Source organism: Tiliqua scincoides, chromosome 3, assembly GCF_035046505.1.
Source record: "Tiliqua scincoides isolate rTilSci1 chromosome 3, rTilSci1.hap2, whole genome shotgun sequence".
Lineage (NCBI taxonomy): Eukaryota > Metazoa > Chordata > Lepidosauria > Squamata > Scincidae > Tiliqua > Tiliqua scincoides.
In genome coordinates, this window is record NC_089823.1 from 29,843,986 (window position 1) to 29,864,574 (window position 20,589).

Consider the following 20,589-nt stretch of genomic DNA (forward strand, 5'->3'; position numbering starts at 1 on the left):
TGGGTAGGATTGCAGTCTTGGATTGTTAAAAATTTTCCTGCCTGATGATGTCGCATCACTTCCGGCGGGTCCTGACAGATTCTCATTCTAAAAAAGTGGGTCCCAGTGCTGAATGTGTGAGAACCTTTGGTTTATAGAAAAGGAGGGGGGTATTTTTTTTTTAAGGATTACCACAGCTTTAGGAATGGTGGGTCACATCAGTATTTTACATCACTCTGCTATGGGTGGTAGCCGTAACATGTGGAGCACTTGTAATCTAGTTGGTGGCTAGCTTTTTAAAAAGATCTTTAGTCGTGTGAAGCACCGTTTCTCTTGTTCGTCCCTTCACTGACAAGCTTCTTCAATGCTGAATTAGGGAGATTCCCCCCTCCCCCCCCCCACTGTGGAGAATGCAGCTATGTTTATATCTGGCATATCACCACTTCAGAGAGTGCCTGAAACACTGGAGTTCATGCTAGGGGGTGGGATTCCGTTCTCTTCCCCCCACACATGCCTTGTAAAAAAATGGATACAGCTCCCCACTGCTGCTTTATATGGGATGGACGAATATGTGAAAAATAACTGTGGTTGCCTTTGGTATTGCTAGTTTGACCTTGCCTTATCAAGTTGCACATCAGAACTTTCTGAAACAATGCTAAGCTCTAGAGGAAACAAGTTAGTGCAGCTCATATTCCCACAGATGAGAATTATTGCTTCAGAGGCAACAGATAGTGGCACTCATAACTGAGTTTATTTAAATTCATTGAAAAATAACCTTTATAAAATTAACACTTTGATATATTTAACACTTAACTGCAAACTTTATGCCCTGACACTAGGGTGGCAGGAAAAGTGGATTTCCATCACAAAATGCTTCTTGAAAACAAGGTATGTCTAAAATATTCAAAATACATTCAGATAGTTGCCAAGAGGATAAAGCACCCTCAAGTACCCACATCACAGTGTAACTGGTTATATAATCAAAAGTTTGCTCTCCAGGAAGAACAGTACAAGTAGTGAAAAAAAGAGTATAGTGTTCAGTAGACATTGCACTTTACAACACTTGAGTGCTTCGTTTTACAACAAACCTAATACTTGTGTGTGTTCATTCCTGGTGACTTTTTTTGTTTTACTTGTAAACAAGTGAGCAACAAAGAAATACGTCTTCAAGCCTGTGCCATGCAATCCTTTTGTACTCCGATAGCGTCAGTACTGCAAAACAGCCAGACATCACTGCAAACTCAAGCTTTGCTCTCTGTTCTTTGGCCCTCTGGAGGCAGGACTGATGTTGCCCCAATATGCACAGTAATGTTAGTATAAAGAGGATATTTCTGCTTTGCTAAGACTTTGAAATCCAGAGAATTCATTCCATCATCCTTCCATGTGTATCTAGTATTTATCCGAGCAGGCCTGAGGGGGGAAAAGGAAAGCAAAAGCGTGTCTTTGGTTTTGTATCATCTAAGACACTTTTACTAGTCTCTGAGCCAGGTACAGGCAAAGTTATTTAAAAATGAACATAAAGCAACAATGTTTGCTTTATTGGTTATTAATTTGCTTATTGCTCTGCAGTAAAACAGGTTCAAGAGTTTTACAGAAATAAAAACATTAGAAAAAGCGTTTTCTGATACTACAAAACCTGAATAGCTGATGAACTCCTGCTTGGGGAAGCAATTCTAGGAGGCAGGGAATTTCTCCTGGAACAACCAGGTACCTCAACAATCACAAGGAGGCTCTTCTAGGCAATCAAGGGACAGGCTGACGCTATTTGCATGAGAGCCTTTGACTCTTTAAAATGATAGTTGTCATCAAAGAGTCTTAGAATCAAACTAGCCATGACCCTAAACAAGGTAAGTATTCCTTTGAGGGCTTGCTTGTTTTGAAATAAATAGTGCAGGGTGGGGAAAGACATGCTGAATTAGGCAGAAACCACAGCAGGAGGGAGGCAGACAGGAGTGTGCAGTCGATCAGTGCAAACTCACAGCCTGGGGCAGTGGGGCAAAATAATATTTTTAGATGTAAAAGTTATTTTGCCCCACTGCCCCAGGCTGTCAGGCTGCACATAATGCTGCCACCAGAAAGGAAAATATGATCCTAGATCGAGGGTAAGCTAGGGTACCCTTCATCCCAACTCCTGTCCAGGATAAGCCTCAATAGACCAGAATCCCCTCATCTTAAAATCTAGATGGTACAGAAGCGATCTAGGAAACCAGCTGACCAGGCTGACTCTCATCTCCTCCAAACACACTTGCCTTCAGAGGTAATCAAAGACGGGCAAAAACTCTGAACAGACAAGCAGTGTGGGCAAATGGTGTGTAAAAATCACAGGAGTTTATTTTTAAAAGTTGAGATTGCTGAGGAGAGCTTCCAGGTCAGCAAATGAAGTTGTTCTTCATATTCAGCAATTCTAGCAAAATTGCAAGTCACATTTCAGAACCCCTCAGGCATGACAATTGAGGATGTTTACTAATAATTTTTTTTGCTCCCTCCTGCGGGCATTCAGTTGGATAACCACTGTCTTATGTGGTGGGACTTGCTGGAAACCTTTACTATTTATTTACTTAAAATATTTATATATCTCCTTTCTTCATCCAGTTATAAAAGAACAGAGAATGAAACCATGGGCAAGACAGAGAGGTAACAGAGGGGAGTCAACCCAAATTAAGAAACAGGAAAAGAAAAAAGTGTTTTTAACCCATCTCTGCCCAGCCATAGGTGTATACATTTGAACCTGTTGTGTATATGCAACGTTGGGGCAGAAACGGCTTAAACGTAGTTTTAACGGCTTAAACATAGTTGGAACACAGGTAGGGAAAGTAGCCACAACAATTATCAGAAGGGAGGGAGTGCCACATATGGAACACCATCATGGAGAAAGCCCTTCCCTACAATGCTACCAAACAAACATCTGATCATGGCCACACCTGTAGGAAGGCCACTCCAGCTTACCTGAGAGGACAGGACTCTCCATATGAGGAAAAGTGGTCAAGGTATGTGGGCCCAAAAACATAAAGAGTTTTAAAGGTAACCAGCAGCACCTTGGACTGCACCGAGACACGAACCAGCAGTCAGTGAAGCTGGTAAAACAGTGGCCTGACAGTGCCAAACAGTCTGGCCTCAGTTACCACATTTACACCTGCATTCTGCACCAACTGAAGTTTTCAGGTGGTCATCAAGAGCAGTCCCATATAAAGTGCATTACAGTAATCCAGTCTCACAGTAAGCATGGATAACCATGGTCAATTCTGGTAAGGATGCAGTGGGCCACTACTGGGCCACTACTACCACTCCAGAAGCAGTAAAGGATCCAGGAACACCCCAAACCATACTTTGGTTCAGGGACAATTATGTGGTTGGAATTTGGTGTTGCTGCTGGCATGCATTTCAATCAGCTCTACCTACCAGGAAAGGCAAGTGAATAGAGACTGGTAACCCACAGAAAAAATTTCTCTGTATTTACCTTCGAAAGCTCTCAGCACTGCCAGAAGGTTCTCCATAATCCATCTTTTTGTAACGTCCAAGATAGAGTGGAGTCCGAACTATTTTCATTCCTGCTAAACGAATCCTTTTGAAATGAAGACATAGTGGGAAAGGTTTGAGATAAGTACAGGGCATTTCAGAGTATTTCTCAATTCAAAAACAACCAAACCAAGATAGACTGTAGTGCAGCTGAACACACTACAAATAGCAAATTCTAAGTCAATGTATAGCTCCCTCCCATGGCTGACTGAAGTCAAATAACTGCAGAGTCCTGCAGGTTCAAGGAGTATGGTGTAATTACATTAGGCCAGCCCACAGCAGCCCAGTTCTTTCGTGTGCTACTGCAAAAGGGAGCACAAGATAAAATCCTGTCCTGTCCCCCCCCCCGTCCCTCCCCCCCCCGCTCAAGACTGGCTCACACCCAAAGTGAACTTTCCACACCTGTCTGCAACAGAAGGCATCTATTGAAACTTTGCTGTATCCAGCCCACTAAGTAGAAAGGAGTGGTGTTTCAAGACCCTCTCTCTAAGGATTGTAGCTGGTTATCAAGCATATGCATTTATTTCATTTATTCATTACATTTATATTTCCTACTTTTCTTCCACAAGCAACAAGGTGTATACATGCTAGTTGTCCACTGGTCACCCTTCCAAGCACTGACCAGACCCAGACCTGCTTGGCTTCAGCAAAGACATCATGTGTGTTCAGACTATACACAGGGACTTGAGTTAAGGATCTGCAGAAGTCAGGAAAATCTCCCCTCCCCCCCTACTTTGCCACTGCTGCAATCAGAAATGGCTTCTACTTGCACTTGGGTACCAGAGGATCCAAGCCAATATGCTTTTCAAAAGAAGCATATTGTAACATTAATCTTCTAGAAATTATTATTCCAATCACATGTTTGCTTTAAGAATTCCATTCAATTTTTCCATCTCAGGAACATAAAGGAGTTCCATTGTTTGAACAAAATGTTCCATTTAAATTTTTATAATCTGTCAACAGTGTTCAAGAATAGAAACAAAATATGAAGTTCTTATTCAGTTCAATTTCTCTTAAGTGTTTGCTACAGTAATAAATGGCGGAAGAAACTAAGCATGAATTAGGTCTGCTTTATGTTTTCTCTAACTAGTGATGTGCTGATATTTAATTAAATGCCAAGGGGGAAAAAATGTATTTTCATAGTCTCCCCCTGAATCCACTTATGCAAACCTCAAGACAAGGTCTTCTTAGCCTGGAAAAACCTAGTCCCTTAAGCAATTTCTGCCCAATGTTGCATAAATGCAACAGGGATCAAATGTGTACACCTGTAGGCTGGGCAGAAATGGGTTAAACACACAGGGTAGTATCCTGACTAATGCTTCCAACCATTGGGCTCCCCTGTTCCTAGAAGCACCAATTGGAATGCTATCCATAGTGCCATCTTAGGCAACAAGAGCAGGGCAACAAGAGCAGGGGCCCTCTCCCCAAACTATTCACAGCACTGGACTGACAGCTATTATTTTCAAAAGCACAATATTGACCTTACTTAATAGTTACTATGTTTGTGTTTAGCCTTGCATTTGTCAATGGTTCCATCTCACAGTTATACCTTTCGGCAATGTCGTCATCTTCACCACCATGGTCCCAATAGGTGTTTGGAAACCCATTCATCTTCATATAATGCTCTGGGCTCAAAGCATATACACCACCGAAAAAGGACCAGTATGGCAAACTACAGATGAGAAGAAAACTTAGGCCAATTTACTAAGCATCCTGCATTCTGCTGAAAGCAGTGGATATACAGACTCACCATACAAGTGGCTGTAAAATAGCCTAGTGCATGGCCTCTTAATTCAGACCTACATGGAGCATCAGATCATGTTTAGTGTGATATTGTAATATAAAGGATTGTCATATCCCACAGTGGAGAACTATTTGTGGAAAAAGTAAGCTCAGGACATCAGTAAGCTTAAAAGGAGACCATCAAAGCTTCAGTGTTCAACTTCCCCTTGCATCCTTGCAAACCTAAGGATAGGTTTGTCCCCTGGCAAAAACAGAACAACCTACTAATCATGTTCAGGTTGAAAATCACAATTCTGTCAGCACACAAGTGCTTTCCACTGTCTGAACTGATAATTATGCTAGCACACTCTCACTGAATACTATCCAGGCACTGAAGCAAATATGATAAAGATTTTAGTGGGTGAAACTGTCCGTATTGTATTCATGCAGGCAAAGTAATGTCTGTAGTTTCTATGAGTTATATCAATCCCATTTATAACCAAATTAAACAATGCCACTTCAACCTGTAAAAGGAATCCAGGACTCAATGTCCTAATTAGTGAAATGTAGATTGTTCATCTACACATGATACAAACAAATTAGAAGCATTCTGCCATTGGTAGCAGAACTGGCATCTCCTAACAGAAGAAAACGGGGCAGTTAATGTTTACAGAAGTACTTAATTACAGCATGAAGAAAAGCAACTGGCTTTTTTGGTAGCTGCTTGAAACATGCATACATAAACAAATACCTTATTTTGTTTTAGGAGGATTTTAGGATGCTTGAAACACATAACATTTTGTTAGATAGCAAAACCCCTTCTACCAAACACACTAATTCAATCAAGACTGCCAAATGGAAGACATCCATGTAACAGCTTTTTTCTGCGACACTAATATGGTATTTCACTTAGTAAATAACATGGTATAGCAATAAAAGGGAAAATGGTGCAAACAGTATTCTGCCCTAATACTCTGTAAGAAGTACACCTGCTCTCACTTTCCTATATTCTTGACCAGGAGTCTGCAAACCCTGGCCCAGGGGCTAATGCGGCCTGCGGTGAGTCTCTATCTGGCCCACGGCCAGCCTCTTGTCCCCTGAAAGCCATGATTGGAGCTGTGCTCTGGTTGCACCTGGATGGTGTTCTAAGAGCCAGAGAAGTTGAATGAATGAGCCCATTCATTCATTTATTCACTCATCTAAGTTCCATCTCTAATTTATTTATATAAATTTTATATTTAAATTTTTTTCTGGCCCTCTACACTGTGCCAGATATTTGATGTGGCCCTCTGCTCAAAAAGTTTGGAAACCCCTGTTCTTGGCCAATGAGTACCAAGTGTCTTAGGACCCAATGAAGGTCCTGGGACCTTGACAGAGGAGTACTGCCCAACACTGGCACATATTGTATTTTATTAATACTATTTAATACATTAGTTTAATTGAACTAATTAAACATAATCCAACATTTCTCGTTGTGGACCTAATATGTCTATTTCTACTCATTAGATGAAGGATTTCAAATGAGAAAAGGACAAGAGTTCTAGGTACCAATTTCAAGGGGGGGGCGTATCACATTCATTCTCTGTAATTTATAGCAACTACTTAGATAGAAAACAGCAGCAAAGAGCCTTTAGTAGTCTATGTCTATGGCTAATGCTGATTTCAAGAAGATATTGACACTTTTTTTAGGATTGTCAAAATAAGCAAATGATAATACCTATACTGTAATTTGTCAATGGCACTGGACATGTGTTTAGGGTAGTACTCATCACAGATGTAGAGGTTATAATCATTCTCTGGAATTAGGTTCACATTATGCAGAAGCAGGCAGTCCCAATCATTGTCCTTCAGGGCTTCTCGGACTCCAACGTTAAGAAGCTTCGCTCGGTTAAATGGACCACCTTCAGCCTGGAAAGAGAACAGACAGCAACACATTGGCTCAGTCACCAAAGAGCAACATATGGGCGCAATCCTAACCAACTTTTCAGTGCTGGCATAGCTGTGCCAATGGGGCATGTGCTGTATCCTGCAGTTAGAGGGCAGTCACAGAGCCCTCTTCAAGGTCAGACAATGTTTATTCCCTTACTTTGGAGTTGCATTGTCCTTAACTCGGTGCTGGAAACTTGGTTAGGATTGTGCCCATTGCCTCATAAAATACATACATTGTGTCTTTTTGGCTAGGATTAACACTTCATATGGATTAACTGAGACCTAGAAGAGCTCTTTAGCTGAGGGGCAAGGAGGCTGATGATATAGTGTAGAGCAGGTAAAGTTTTGAGGCGGAACCTAAAGATGAGGTGGTGGAGAATGGGGCTTGAGAAAGGGGCAGAGGAAATAGAGAAGTGAGGCAAAAAAGATCTAATCATTCAGGATTGGGCCTAGATTCCCAGCATCTTGAAGATTGGAGCTGCATCAAAAATTTTACAGCTCTCAAGTGAAGACTGCATTATATTGGGAATCTGGACACTTCTTAGTGTTCTGTATAACAATCAGGTCTGGTTCAGTATCAGTAACATACAACTTAAATTTCAATTAGACACATGCATGCAGAAATCAACTGGAAAAGTACATTTTAAAAATAACCAGAAAAGGGCCATCTTTTCAGAACTTTGGAAACTTCTCTTTAAATAAAAACAAATATTATCACATCAACGGAGCATGTAATTTCACAGAAATAGGTCTGAACTAGGCTGTACTCAGTGTATGTTTTCTTTGCATGGCAAAAAAAGCAGCATGATTTCTAAAAATACATCTATTTAAAACATTTATTTTTATGTAAAAGCAAGTAAAAGTGGCATGATTAATTCAAAGATGAACCACACACACTTTGGAAAGCTGCATCATCCTTGACTTTGCATCTTTTCACTCCAAATGACTCTAAATAAAGTAGCTTTTGCATTGATGCATTAGTTGCTTTGTTTCTTTAAAAAGAGTTTAAGGTAGAAGAAAGTGTTATACATGCATATTTATTTATTTATTTATTTATTTGATTTATATTCCGCTTTTCTCCCTGAAGGGCACCCAAGTCGGCTAACAATCAGGTTAAAAATACAAAACAGCAGATAAAGATTAAAAATACAAAACAGTTAAAACAATTAAAACAAGATAAAATACATGGATAAAATACATAGCACGCAGTAAAAGACAAATTTATAGCAACAGTCCTTATAGTGCCTCGAAGGCATATTCCCCATATTCCCCACTTGGTATTTACAAGACATATTTGTGTCACTACACTTTATTCAAATACCCTATGACCCCTCAGTTAGAGACTTCCTGCATGCCTTTGGTGCAGTTTGACTTACCTGATGAATCAAGTATATGCAGTAGTGAAGCTGCTGACGCTGAAGGAAGGGGTGAAGGTAGTAAAGAAAATGAAGTAGGTGGCGCTCACGATTCCTGTGTGGTACAATGATGGCTGTTTTGTAGCGGGCCAGACAATGAGGAGGGCTGTACTGACCCCCTAATTGGACATAGGGATTTTTGCTGATGATAGTTCTTTCACTGGGCAGTGTATCAAAGGTGATGGTTAAAGGTCCAACTGTGTAGAAAATGAGGGTGGATAGGTAAGAGAGAATATCACTATGAAAACTTGACCAACATTGTACAAGTTCAGAATCAGTTGACTTTTATTGTAATAAACCTTTCTGCAAAGCTGAATGGCAACACGTGGTGCAAGTTTTGACATAATACTTTTCTTCTAGGACAGGGGTCTCCAAACTTTTTGGCCAGAGGACCGCATGAAATATCTGGCGCAGTGCTGAGGGCTGGAAAAAAATTTAAATATAAAATTTAAATAAATTAATTAGAGATGGAACTTAGATGAATGAATAAATGAATGTCAGCCCAATCCTATCCACACTTTCCTGGGAGTAAGCCCCAATGACACTAATGGAACTTACTTCTGAATAGACATGCATAGGATTGGACTGTGAGTGGGCTCATTCACTCAGCCTCTCCAACCCTCAGAATACCCTTCAGAAGCAATCAGAGCACAGCTCTGGTCATGTTCAGTTGGGTGGACCAGAGGCTTTCAGGGGACAAGAGGCTGGCAGTGGGCCGGATAGAGACTTGCTGCGGGCCGCATCTGGCCCCCGGGCTGGAGTTTGGAGATCCCTGTTCTAGGAGATAGTACTTATAGATGAATACATGTGAGGAGCATCATTTCAGAAAGCAAAATCCACGTGTATTTTGCTGGGAGGAATCTGACGTTTAAGTCAGCGTAAGTTAGTCCATTGTTTCCTTAAAAAGATCTACGTGGATTTTCAATTTGCACCTGTTTTTCTACATGTATCTACTTGAGGAGTAAAAATGTAATTGTGTAATCAGTCTTTCATTTGCTTTAAATAGTAAGAGCTATTAAGTATACAATGCAGCTTCCCAGGCTTGGTAGGGTCATATTGCTTCAATTAACATTTTTAAATTAAGTGTTCCATTCTCACAATCAATGGACACCTCAATACTAGAGGCTGGCACAAAGCTACGCATTGACCAACTCTATTTACTATTCTGATAGACCGATCCTGCTTATGCCATAGGCACACTAATTACTATGCCAGCATGTCGATGAAGAGGACACTGCACATGTACAGCAAGGACACTGCAAGAAAGTTGCAGAAACAAGCTGATTTAGAGCCACAGGGCCAATGCAGTGCTGCAGAGGACAGTACTGCCCACCACCACCAGTGCTCCTGGCCCGAATGAAGCAAACACCAGCTCTGCACTCAAGCAAGTCTAAGGTAAGTGAGTACAAGGAAGAAACAGAAAAAGTCTCCTGTATGGCTCTCTTTCACACACAAAAGAGAGGCCATACAGGTGCAACATTTAGCCCAGCAATTTTCAACTCTTTTCATCTCACAGTGCACTAAGGGCCCAATCCTATCCAATTTTCCAGCACTGGTGCAGCAGCAATGCAGCTCCAAGGTAAGGGAACAAATGTTCCCATACCTTAAGGGGACCTCTGTGACTGCTGCCCTACCACAAGATGCAGTGCATGACCCATTGGCACAGCTACACCAGCACTGGAAAACTGAATAGGATTGGGCCCTTAGATGCTAAAACTATCAAGGAAAACCATCAGTTTTTTGACAAGTGACAAAGCTTGTCAAAAAACTTCCACACTGCAGGAAGGGGACTCACATCCCCAATGCCCCTACTAATAAATGAACCTCCCAAAACTACCACACCTGTGGACCATTTGCAGCACACCAATGTGGTGTGGCACAGTGGTTGAAAATTGCTGATTTAGACACAAAGACTGACATCCTTCAACAGATCTGTAACATAAGATGTACCGTATGTTCTTCCATTCCCACAAAAGGGGAGTTTTTTCCCCCCTCTTCTGAGAAGTATTGCACTGTCCCTATCAGAGATAATTTGGAAGTTAAAGCAGAAGGTGGAAATGGTTTTTCTGGATCTATACATGGATGAGGAAATAAATTTGGGCCTCGTTTTTAAAATAACAAACTTTATACAACTTCCATAGGTTTGTGCAACACAGTATTCAGGGCTTCTAAACTTGGTGGCCAATCTAGGATTATTTAACAATATGAGCTACAGCCTTACAATACAACAACAAACCATGATGTGGTGCTACCAGAATGAAAACTGTTCTTGCTCCCTCCCCTCTTCACATATTCCTAGGCTGTGGGACACCACTGTTTGCAAACAGTGGTTTGCACTTGGCCTGAAAACCTACATTAAAAACCATGAGTGCATAAGCGCATGGTTGATGCTTGTTGCACCATGCCATGGTTGGGTGATACACAGGAACCAACATGATGTGTGTACTCCAGTTCGCAAAATGATGACCACCTCCCTATGTTACTTCTATTCATCCTTCTTCAGAGACTAGAAGTTGCAGAGAGAATTAGCTGTATGTATTACCACAGAGGACACTTCTTCACATTATAATCAGGAATCTGTGAATTAAAAAGAAAGTTCTGCACCAAGGAAAGTGGAATTATTTGACTGGTATAAATTATGCAAATCTGTTCTTTCATTTCCATAATTTATTCTCTTTGTTCTTTCTTTGTCTATATGCAACTACACATCTAGAAGTCACAGACACTGAAATCTGACAGCATGAGTGCCCTGGCCCCCTCCCTGGTTGGCATCCTTATCTAGAAGCAACAATAAAACACCATGTTCCCTAATAGGAGAGGAAAAAACCTCCCGCTTCACCAAAGCAGCTGGTCACACTCAGGAACTAGCTTGGGCAGACTTTCACAATGACAAATTACAAGTATATAAATTTAGAACACTCAAGACAAAATTCATCCTGGTATAATGATATGTCATTGTGAGTGTTAGGGTTAAAATATGCACCTCTCTCTCATGTGGGGGGGGGGCATATATTAACCCTAACACTCACTGTTATGATATCATTACACCAGGATGAATTTTGTCTTCAGTGTTCTAAGTCTAATTCTGAATAAGCCCAGAAAAGCTGCAGAATTTGGTGACGGGATTCCTCTTACAATAACTCACAGCTCAGCCAATGTTATCAAAATTCTTAGCTTCAGAGATAGCAAAGACACAAGTATTAAGATGGAGAGTAATTCATGAGTCAGTCAAGGAGGATTTAGGTCTTTTAATTAATTATTTATAGACTGAACAGAGTGGGGCTCGTCATGGAATATTTACCCAGAGTCAAATTATAGCCAATGTACTGACCAATTCATACAGTTGATAATAATTTGCTAATATTTGCCCAGTCAAATATCGCCTAGATTAGAACAAAGTCAACAAAGATATGGCTTGCGTGTATTGAAATACTTTCAGCACTCAGAATGGAAACACTGCTCTCTTTTAATGCAGGTCAGATTTAATTTAGGCTTGAAATATCAAGTGTTTGACTATTTAATTGTGCAAAGCTTGGAACTTAATATTCTTCCAAAATAGCTTTTCTTAAACTGGAAGATTTAATAGTCCGAACATGATAAACTGTAAAACAGGAATGCTTAAAGAGGCGAAGGTTCAAGAAAGGCTGGAATTAATAAAGAGAAAAAAAGTTATAGACGGCAATGTAAGTCAACATTGTTGACAGTTTCCAAACATTTAAAATACACAGATATTTTTCACCATATTTGCTGATGATAAGATATGAAGGAGCTTTACATGGGCATAAGTAGTAAGATTGATTCAGCTTTCCATGACATTCAGCACTATTCTAACAGCCCTTGATACAAGGTACTGTATGGCCAAGTTGAGTACTGAAGACACCAGCATTAATTAAGCAGACTGAATCATTAGTATAAATCATATATATAGTCATCTTCTAAAAAAGCAGCAGACAGCATAAGGCAGATCTTAACTGTCAAGAATATGGAAATGAAGTTATTTCTTCCCACTATTTATGAGGATCCTGAACATTTACATACAAAAACAGTCATCTCTTCCATTGCCTGACTTAACTGGTTGGACTGACATCTGTTACTTTTTCTGGACAAGGACTCAGAGACTGACAATGTCACCTTTCCAAATCTGCTAATTTCATTACTGTATAAAGATACTGGCTTCCCATCAGGTGTAGATACAGCAAGCAAACTACTTTGCCTAGATTATACTTTTAACAGGTATTGTGACTACTATACACAATGTGGTTGTGCTTACTTCAGGAACCCTGACCAAATACTGTTCAATGATACATAAGCATCACAATTCCCTCTCTTCTTCCTCTTTCCAATCTATCATAATGCAAACTACCAATTTTAGGGAGTTTTTCCCCAAGCTGTCTGCAGGCTATACCCTTCCCTGCTTTGTGATTCACAGGAACAGAGGGAGCTGCCTTCTACTGATTCAAACTCTTTGGTCTATCTAACTCAGTACTGTCAACACTGACTGGCAGTGGCTCTCCAAGGTTTCAGACAGGATTTTTCCTTTGCCTGACACAGAGATGCTGCAGATCTAGAGATGCACCTCAGATGGCTTCCCGGTACAACCAGAAGTCTCTGGCCCAAACTCGAAGTGCCTTCTGGACATGACCAGAAGTCTGTGGAGCAAACTGGAAGTGTCTCTGGACATCACTGGAACTCTCAGGTGCAAACGGGAAATGCTTTCAGGACGTGTCTGGGAGGTCCTCTAAGGCTCTGGCATCTGCAGACACTGACATTCACAGATGCCAAGCCCGCAGATAAGGACAGCCCACTGTCCTGAACAAAGCTTGCTAAGGAGCCCTAGAACAATCTTCTTGTCCACTGACTGTTCAGCCAACCTCAGACCAATGTCTTCTCAATATTGATTCTCCAGGTGCACAACAGAACATTTATCTATGAAATAGCTCAGTTGCTCCCAAACTTTTTAGCACTGGGGTCAACCTAAAAAGAAGTTGCACTTTACCAGCTGCTCAAGCCTCTGTGGCTGTAATGGTGATTGGGCAGCAGTGCTCCCCCAAGTAGCAGGTTAACCTTTGATATACATAGCCTAATCTGCCTTGTCAGTTTTGTGAACCACTAAAAATTGAGTCATGACCCACTGGTGTGCCACAGACCTGCAGTCTGAGAACCACTGAAACAGCTAACAGGAACCACCATCAGCCAGTCAAGGGCAAAACCTTAGTCACCTAAGTTACAGCAGTAATGTTGCCTTCAGACTATGAAGAGAGAAGCACACACATTGTTTAATGAATTGAAGGATATTTTGCAATTCCAACATGGAACAGTTATTTATACCCACACCCAGCCACCTGTTGTTTTCATCAGCTTGTTAAGTTTCATCAGTTTTAAAAAATCTGATATGAAATTACCTTCACTAAGAAGGAGGCTCAGACAGGTCTGTTGACAAATCTGTCTTAGAATGACACCAACCTTCCATTTATATGTTATGATAAACCTCCCATATGACTTGCTAAGAAGAAAGACAGAAAAACAAAGATACTTATGGCCTATCTTTTCCATTTTATACCTACCAAATATTGGTGACCGTGGCATGCAGTATGGCATAGTATCCTTGTCAGGAGCATGAGTAAACAAGCTCAGATTTGTATATACATCCTCTGTTTTTGAGTAGTCAAGTGGCAGAGGTACCTCTAAAAAACCCCGAAACACCCCCCAAGCGCCACCTCGATACAGTATCAAGATGAATAATGCTTGAAAGACAAATAAGAAAAGTAAAAAGCAAGGATTTTCAGCTCGAGAGAGGGACATTTTTGATCCCCAAGACCAGGTATTGTAAATGGCTTTCCTAATATTTTTATTCTTCAGGATATGCCAACGTTTTAATTTCTTGGGCACAGTAAAGAAACCATAACAGTAAATGTTCTTGTTGGGCAGCTTAATAAGTGAACTAGCATTTTTGGGAAGCCCCATGTGTCTTTATATTATGCAACCCTCATGTAATTCTCCATCAAATGTTTCAGATTTTAACCACCTTCTGTCATTATCCATTCTTGCATTATTCAATCTGCAATACAAATGAAAAAAGGCAATTAAAATAAATTCACAAAATCTGATTTGTCTAATCAGGCACAATAGCATATAAATTACAACCAGGTACAATGGAAGTTTTGTTATCCAACACTTATGGGGAAGAGGGTTGCTGGTTACCCAAATGTGCTGGTTAATAAAACTTTCAGCATTTCCAGGGCTCCCTCTGTTACCTCTTTACCTCACAGGGCTCTTCCCTTTGCATGGCCTCTCCATCCTCTCTCCTTCTTCATGAGTGCTCTCTATGAATAGAGGCATTCCACTTCCTTCCTTACAAGGCTCTTGTGTGAAAGGACAGGAAACATCTCCATTCCTAGATGGCCTTTGTAAAGGAAGGAGGTACGTGATCACGAAAGCTGACGGGTAGGTGGGTGACCTGCCTACCTAATGCTTTGTTTAGCAAACCCACTTGTTTAAATGGCATCTCTGCCTCCTGAGGAGATGCTGGTTAACCAAGTTTGCCACTTAAGAAAATGCTGGATAACAAAACTTTTACAGTATATTATTTTAAAACAGTGGGGGCAGCACCCTGGTAGTGACAAAAGAGGAGCCCTTGAAAGGCGGGCTGTCTGTCGCTTTCCATTCAACACTTAGCCCTGGTAAGCAAGGTAAGGTCCAAAGGCCCTTGGGAACTGTAGTTCTAATCACTGTAACTGCCCTTGGGAAAACTAGATTTCCCAAGGGCTACTGAGACCTTCATTGCTTGCTAGCCAGAGAAGGGAGGAACAGCCAACTGTCCCTCCTTCTTCCTCACTGTGATTGCAGTGCTGTTGTCATCACCAGCTCAGATCTTAATCTGAACTAAAGAATAATTCAGGGCTCTTAATGATCTCTTCTGTATGAATAGAAGTTTCTACGTGTTTCTGAGTCCAAGTCAGGCAAGCTTTCAGTATAGAGTCCTAGGTACAAGTACTGGCATATGCAATTTAAGTAACATGGCTAGGAAAAACTAATACCTAGGTGGTGGAGATCCATTGCCCACCTGAGTCAACAATAACCTGGCACTTCAGACCATACTTGACTATATGGGCTAAATGCTTCATTTATATAAGCTGCTTCTCGTAACAGGCGTGAGGATTGTCAATGTCTGTTCACATACACATTTAACTTATATAAGTGTAAACCCTTTTAAGTGTATATTTTCCAGTATTGAGGTTGGACTTTACAACCTTTCATACCCTCTTCCCCACCGTGAGAAAAACATTACTTTCAAAATGCTGTGATTTTAATATTTCAAGATAGCCTAGATATGCTCAAAGGTAATTAAGCCAATAAAATGTGGTTCTGTGCTCTAAATCAGGGGTGTCCAAACATTTTGGCAGGAGGGCCACATCATCTCTCTGACACTCTGTTGGGGGCCAGAAAAAAAAATTAATTTACATTTCAAATTTGAATAAATTTACATAAATGAATATATTAGAGATGGAACTTATATGAATGAATGAAGGATTTGCAATAGCTTAAGGCCTATAAAAGGCCTTGCATAAAGCAAGGTCAGCCTTTCCTTCACTGCCACTGATGTCTCACAGAAGTGAAACAGCAAGCAGTGGAGGGAGCCCTTGTCCCACAGCTCACACAAGAGGTTGAACAATCACCCTCATGCTCAGAGTAGTTGCACGGGCCAGCATGGGCTCCAGCAAGTCTCTGGAGGGCCAGGCTCATTGGAGACTGGGCCGGGAGTCCCTGAGGGCTGCAAGTGGCCCCTGGGCCAGGGTTTGGGCACCCCTGCTCTAAATCAATATAAAAATTGTATGACTTTGTCATACAACCCCCTAGTCCCCGTACCCTACTACAACTAAGCCAAATTACAGGAATATGAAATAACTGCTTATTTTTCCTCTGTTTATCCTGCTTCCCACTCCCAGTCTCTTCGCCTGTTGTCTCTCTTGTGCCTATTTTAAATTGTGAGCTACCTAGAGGCAGCTTTCTCTAAAAGCTGTGTGGCAGCATGGCTAAACAGCTGCAATGGAAGCCCTGTGCAGCTGAACAAGGTTGCTGCACACCATGAGAGGGCAGGCACAGTTGCAATGGTAGCCGCACAGTATCTTTGGCTCAACCGCAACTCCATGGCAGTCACTGAACTTGGGCTTGGACAAGCTGAACCGCATTGGTGTTGGCATATGAGTCCTCCCACTTGCTTTGCCTGTTGGTGCTCCAGAGCATGATGATGATGTCATTGTTGCATGCTCCAGATGGCAATAGCTACACCTGTTCAGCCACTGTAGGGCTCTGAGCAGCAGAGAAAAAAAGTTAGTGGGAACACTGCTTGGGGGTTTCTCAGCTGTTGTAAAACGCCATGTACATGGATGATGATTGATTTTATATATGTGTTTGTGTGTACATATTGCCAGTTCTTTTCATATTGTACTATCCTGTAATGGCCTCTCTTGAAATAGCATGAATTATGAGGGTAAGTAAGGGTAAGGAAGTGACAGTCAGTGTTTTGAACTATTTGAATACCACCAGAAGGAAATAAATCTTGTTTGGTGCTCTCTGGCTCTCCATGCACCTGAAACAGTTATCCTTTCTGCCAGAGTGGAAAAGGAAGTATAGTTTGATCTGATGTAAAGTAGAGGCTCTCTCATCTCCCCACATTTCCTAGGCCACAGAGACTAAAGTGCCTTTATTATGTGGCACAAATGGATGTTTCATGGTCATATCCCAGAATTTCTGCATCATCCTTCTCCAAACTCCAGCAATACCCTAGAAGCAGAAGGAAGATACTCAGGATTACAAGCGACTATGACACATGATCAGGACTCCCCAGGACTCCGCATAATAGTATTTTTTTATATTAGGAATAGATCCTGGAATATAAAAAAAAAAATTGAAAGTGACAGAGCAGAGGGAGAACTTCTCCAAACATATCCAGAGTGTCTCTTGTAAACTGGAACAAGCTCTACACATGCAAGCCTAGTGAGATTAAAGAGTAGGTTGAGAGCTTCAGCATCTCATTTTTTTTACTCTGTATATTTAGGATGAGCCAGTATGATACACTGGCAATGGTTAGATTGTTAGGCTAAGACAAGGGAGACCCAGACTCAAGTCCACACAAAACTCATAAGATGAGTTTGGGCTAATCACTCAGCCCAGCAAAACACTCAGGCTTGTTGTGAGGATAAAAGCAGCTAGGAGGGGGGTTAGCGGGAAGAGAATAACTACATATGCTTACCCTAAATTCCTTGGAGAAAGGGCAAGATGTAAAGCATAAAGGAAAAGCTACAAAGCCTGAGGCATGAGTAGCATTGAAAAGGCACCGGAAGCCCTGCCCCAATAAGTGCCCATATTCTGGAAAATGTGGGCACAGAATTCAAGAGAATGGTGGTGGGGAAAGAGACTGGCTTCATATCTCTGCTTCCAATGAAGCTGTCCTTATAATAAATCATTTTATATTATTTATGCCACACCAACTGCTTATTTAGTACAGTAATGAGATGGCAGAAGCCCATCCAAAGGGCTTATAAACTGAAACTGGCACAAGGGAAAACAAGTGAAAGGCAGGAAGTGGAAGCAATGATAAAGTGGAGAGGAATATGGGGGTTATTTCATGTTTTTTATTTACTTTAAAACTTTTTTCCTGGTCTTTCCAATTTAAAAACAGAAGCAGCCAACAGCTCAGAAAAAGAATAAAAGATATAAGAACATAAGAAGAGCCCTGCTGGATCAGGTCAAAGGCCCATCTAGTCCAGCTTCCTGTGGCCCACCAGATGCCTCTGGGAGCTCACAAGACAACAAGAGACCTGCATCCTGGTGCCCTCCTCTGCATCTGGCATTCTGAGGTAGCCTACTTCTAAAACCAGGAGGTTGCACAGACCCATCATGGCTCGCAACCTGTGATGGACTTTTCCTCCAGAAATCTGTCTGATTCCTTTTTAAAGGCATCCAGGCCAGATGTCAACACCACATCTTGCGGCAAGGCATTTTACAGCCTAATCACACACTGGGTAAAGAAATATTTTCTTTTCCCTGTCCTAACTCTCCCAACACTCAAATGAAGATGTCCCCTGGTTCTGGTGTTGTGTGAGAGGGAAAGAACATTCCTCTAGGCACTCTATCCATCCCCTGCATCAGACAGCACTCAGGACAGCAAGAGTGCCCTCCCTCGCACCTGGCATTCTGAAGTAGCCTACTTCTAAAATCAGGAGGTTGCACATACATATCATGGCTTGTAACATGAGATGGACTCTTCCTCCAGAAATTTGTCCAATCCCCTGTTAAAGGCATCCAGGTGAGGTGCCATCACCACATCCAGTGGCAAGGAGTTCCACAGATTAATCCCATGCTGGGTAAAGAAACATTTTCTTCCTAACTCTCCCATTTTGTTGTCTGTATAGAACACACAGCAGAAATAATACAGCAGCATCACATAGTTAAACGAGGCTACAGGAAGATGGGGGTTACCTGAGTGTAACCCTATTTCCACCTCCCCTCCCCAACAGTGACCCCACCACCACCAAGCACTCAATGGGTTTCTCTCTTCTGGACCCAATCTTCAGGTGATGCTCCAGAGGGGGCGGGGCCTCCGGCGCCAGACCACGCCCCCTAGGAGGCATGCCACGCCCCCGCAGGTAAACCGTCCTTGGCCCTTAACTCTCATGAAGCGAAGACCTCATAGCAACCGCCAACGCCTCTTCCCACCCGCTCGAGGCCCAGCAGCGCCCCTCCGCTTCTCAGGAACCGGACAGGCCCAGAAGAGAGGGCACAGTCCCCACTGCTCACCTGCCTGCCTCAGAGGAGCGCAACTGGAACACTTCCGCGAACGCCGACCTCGCGAGGACCTTTGCCTCAGAGGAGAAGTGGCAAGGACTGCAGGTCCCAGGATGCAACGCGACCCTGATAGTGTTTCGCGTTGCATGCTGGGACTCGTAGTAAAACAGGCATGGCTTCCTACTGAAAGCTCAGGTGCCTTGTGTAGACTTGTATATATAAATATATGAAAGAAATGTGTTTAAAACAAACACATAACCATTCACATTCACAGCTCAATCGTGCACATGTTTACTCAGCTCCATTGTTTCAGTAGGACAAGGTTTCTCAGACTGTGGGTCAGGACCCACTAGGTGGGTCACGAGCAAATGTCAGGTGGGTCCCCATTCATTTCAATGTGCATTTTATTTTTAATATATTAGACTTGATGGTATGTAACAGCATTTGGATAAATGTTATTAGACTCGATGGTATGTAACTGCATTTGGATAAATGTTATAGATCTATACTTTTATATATTATATAAATATACTGTACTTATAAATATAAGCATATATAGATGTAAGTATATTTATATACTTATATTTATATATACTTATATACTTAAATTTATATACTTAATTTATATAAATATAAATATATATTTATATATTATATATATATAATTTATATACTTAAATATAAATATAAGTATAAATATAAGTATAAGTATACTGTACTTTAACATGTTAAAAAAGCATATACGTATGTTAAAAGCATATGTATATGCTTTTAACAATGATAGTCAAAGGGGTTTACCCCCCGAGTAAGTGTGGATAGGATTGCACCCTTTGGAATGTTTGGGGAATTTTTTTTAAAACAGGTCAGCAACTGCTTAGGAGGGTTGGAAGTGTTCTTTTTTGGTTTAAATAAATTTTAAAACTTATTCTTATTGTAAACTTTAATTTTACTTAATTCATTTGATTTGATTATGGGGGGTGTTAAAAATTTTCCTGCTTGATTATGTCACTTCTGGTCATGACATCACTTTCAGGTTAATGACATCACTTCTGGTTTGTCATTCGAAAAAGTGAGTCCCAGTGCTAAAAAGTTTGAGAACCACTGCATAGGGTTTAATCCTAGGAAAGCATATATAGGAGTGCAACTCGAAAGAGGCTATGAAACTTTGGGTCAATTGAGGAGAGGATTTTGGCCAGGAAAGGGGTGCGGGCTGTGTGATTAAGGAGCAAATTAAGGCTGC

The 20,589-nt window shown here is 41.3% G+C and overlaps 1 protein-coding gene across 3 annotated transcripts; it reads right to left on the bottom strand.

Moving 5' to 3' along the window:
- Positions 1-711: 711 nt before the first annotated feature.
- LOC136644416 (beta-1,4-galactosyltransferase 3-like) lies at positions 712-19,435 on the bottom strand. Of its 3 annotated transcripts, XM_066620280.1 has the most exons (8): positions 19,362-19,435; positions 14,587-14,619; positions 13,964-14,064; positions 8,523-8,758; positions 6,935-7,125; positions 5,045-5,167; positions 3,437-3,541; positions 712-1,389 (listed from the first exon to the last, which is right to left on the bottom strand). In XM_066620280.1, exons 2-8 carry the CDS (start codon positions 14,601-14,603, stop codon positions 1,221-1,223), a joined length of 942 nt encoding a protein of 313 aa, XP_066476377.1. In that variant the 5' UTR covers positions 14,604-14,619; positions 19,362-19,435; the 3' UTR covers positions 712-1,220. The 3 variants fall into 3 exon arrangements, with proteins under 3 accessions (XP_066476377.1, XP_066476376.1, XP_066476378.1); XM_066620279.1 differs by lacking the exon at positions 13,964-14,064 and having other exon boundaries at positions 14,126-14,619; positions 19,362-19,427; XM_066620281.1 differs by lacking the exon at positions 13,964-14,064 and having other exon boundaries at positions 19,362-19,416.
- Positions 19,436-20,589: the final 1,154 nt, after the last annotated feature.

What these genes read in the sequence shown, in the direction of transcription:
- LOC136644416 (XM_066620279.1), bottom strand. Translation starts at nt 14,525, where the DNA reads ATGGGGCTTCCCAAAAATGCTAGTTCACTTATTAAGCTGCCCAACAAG. An exon ending in GCATATACTTGATTCATCAG is followed by an intron (nt 7,126 to 8,522) that starts GTAAGTCAAACT and finishes TTCTCTTTCCAG; the next exon opens with GCTGAAGGTGGTCCATTTAA. An exon ending in AGTGCTGAGAGCTTTCGAAG is followed by an intron (nt 1,390 to 3,436) that starts GTAAATACAGAG and finishes TTCCCCCCTCAG; the next exon opens with GCCTGCTCGGATAAATACTA.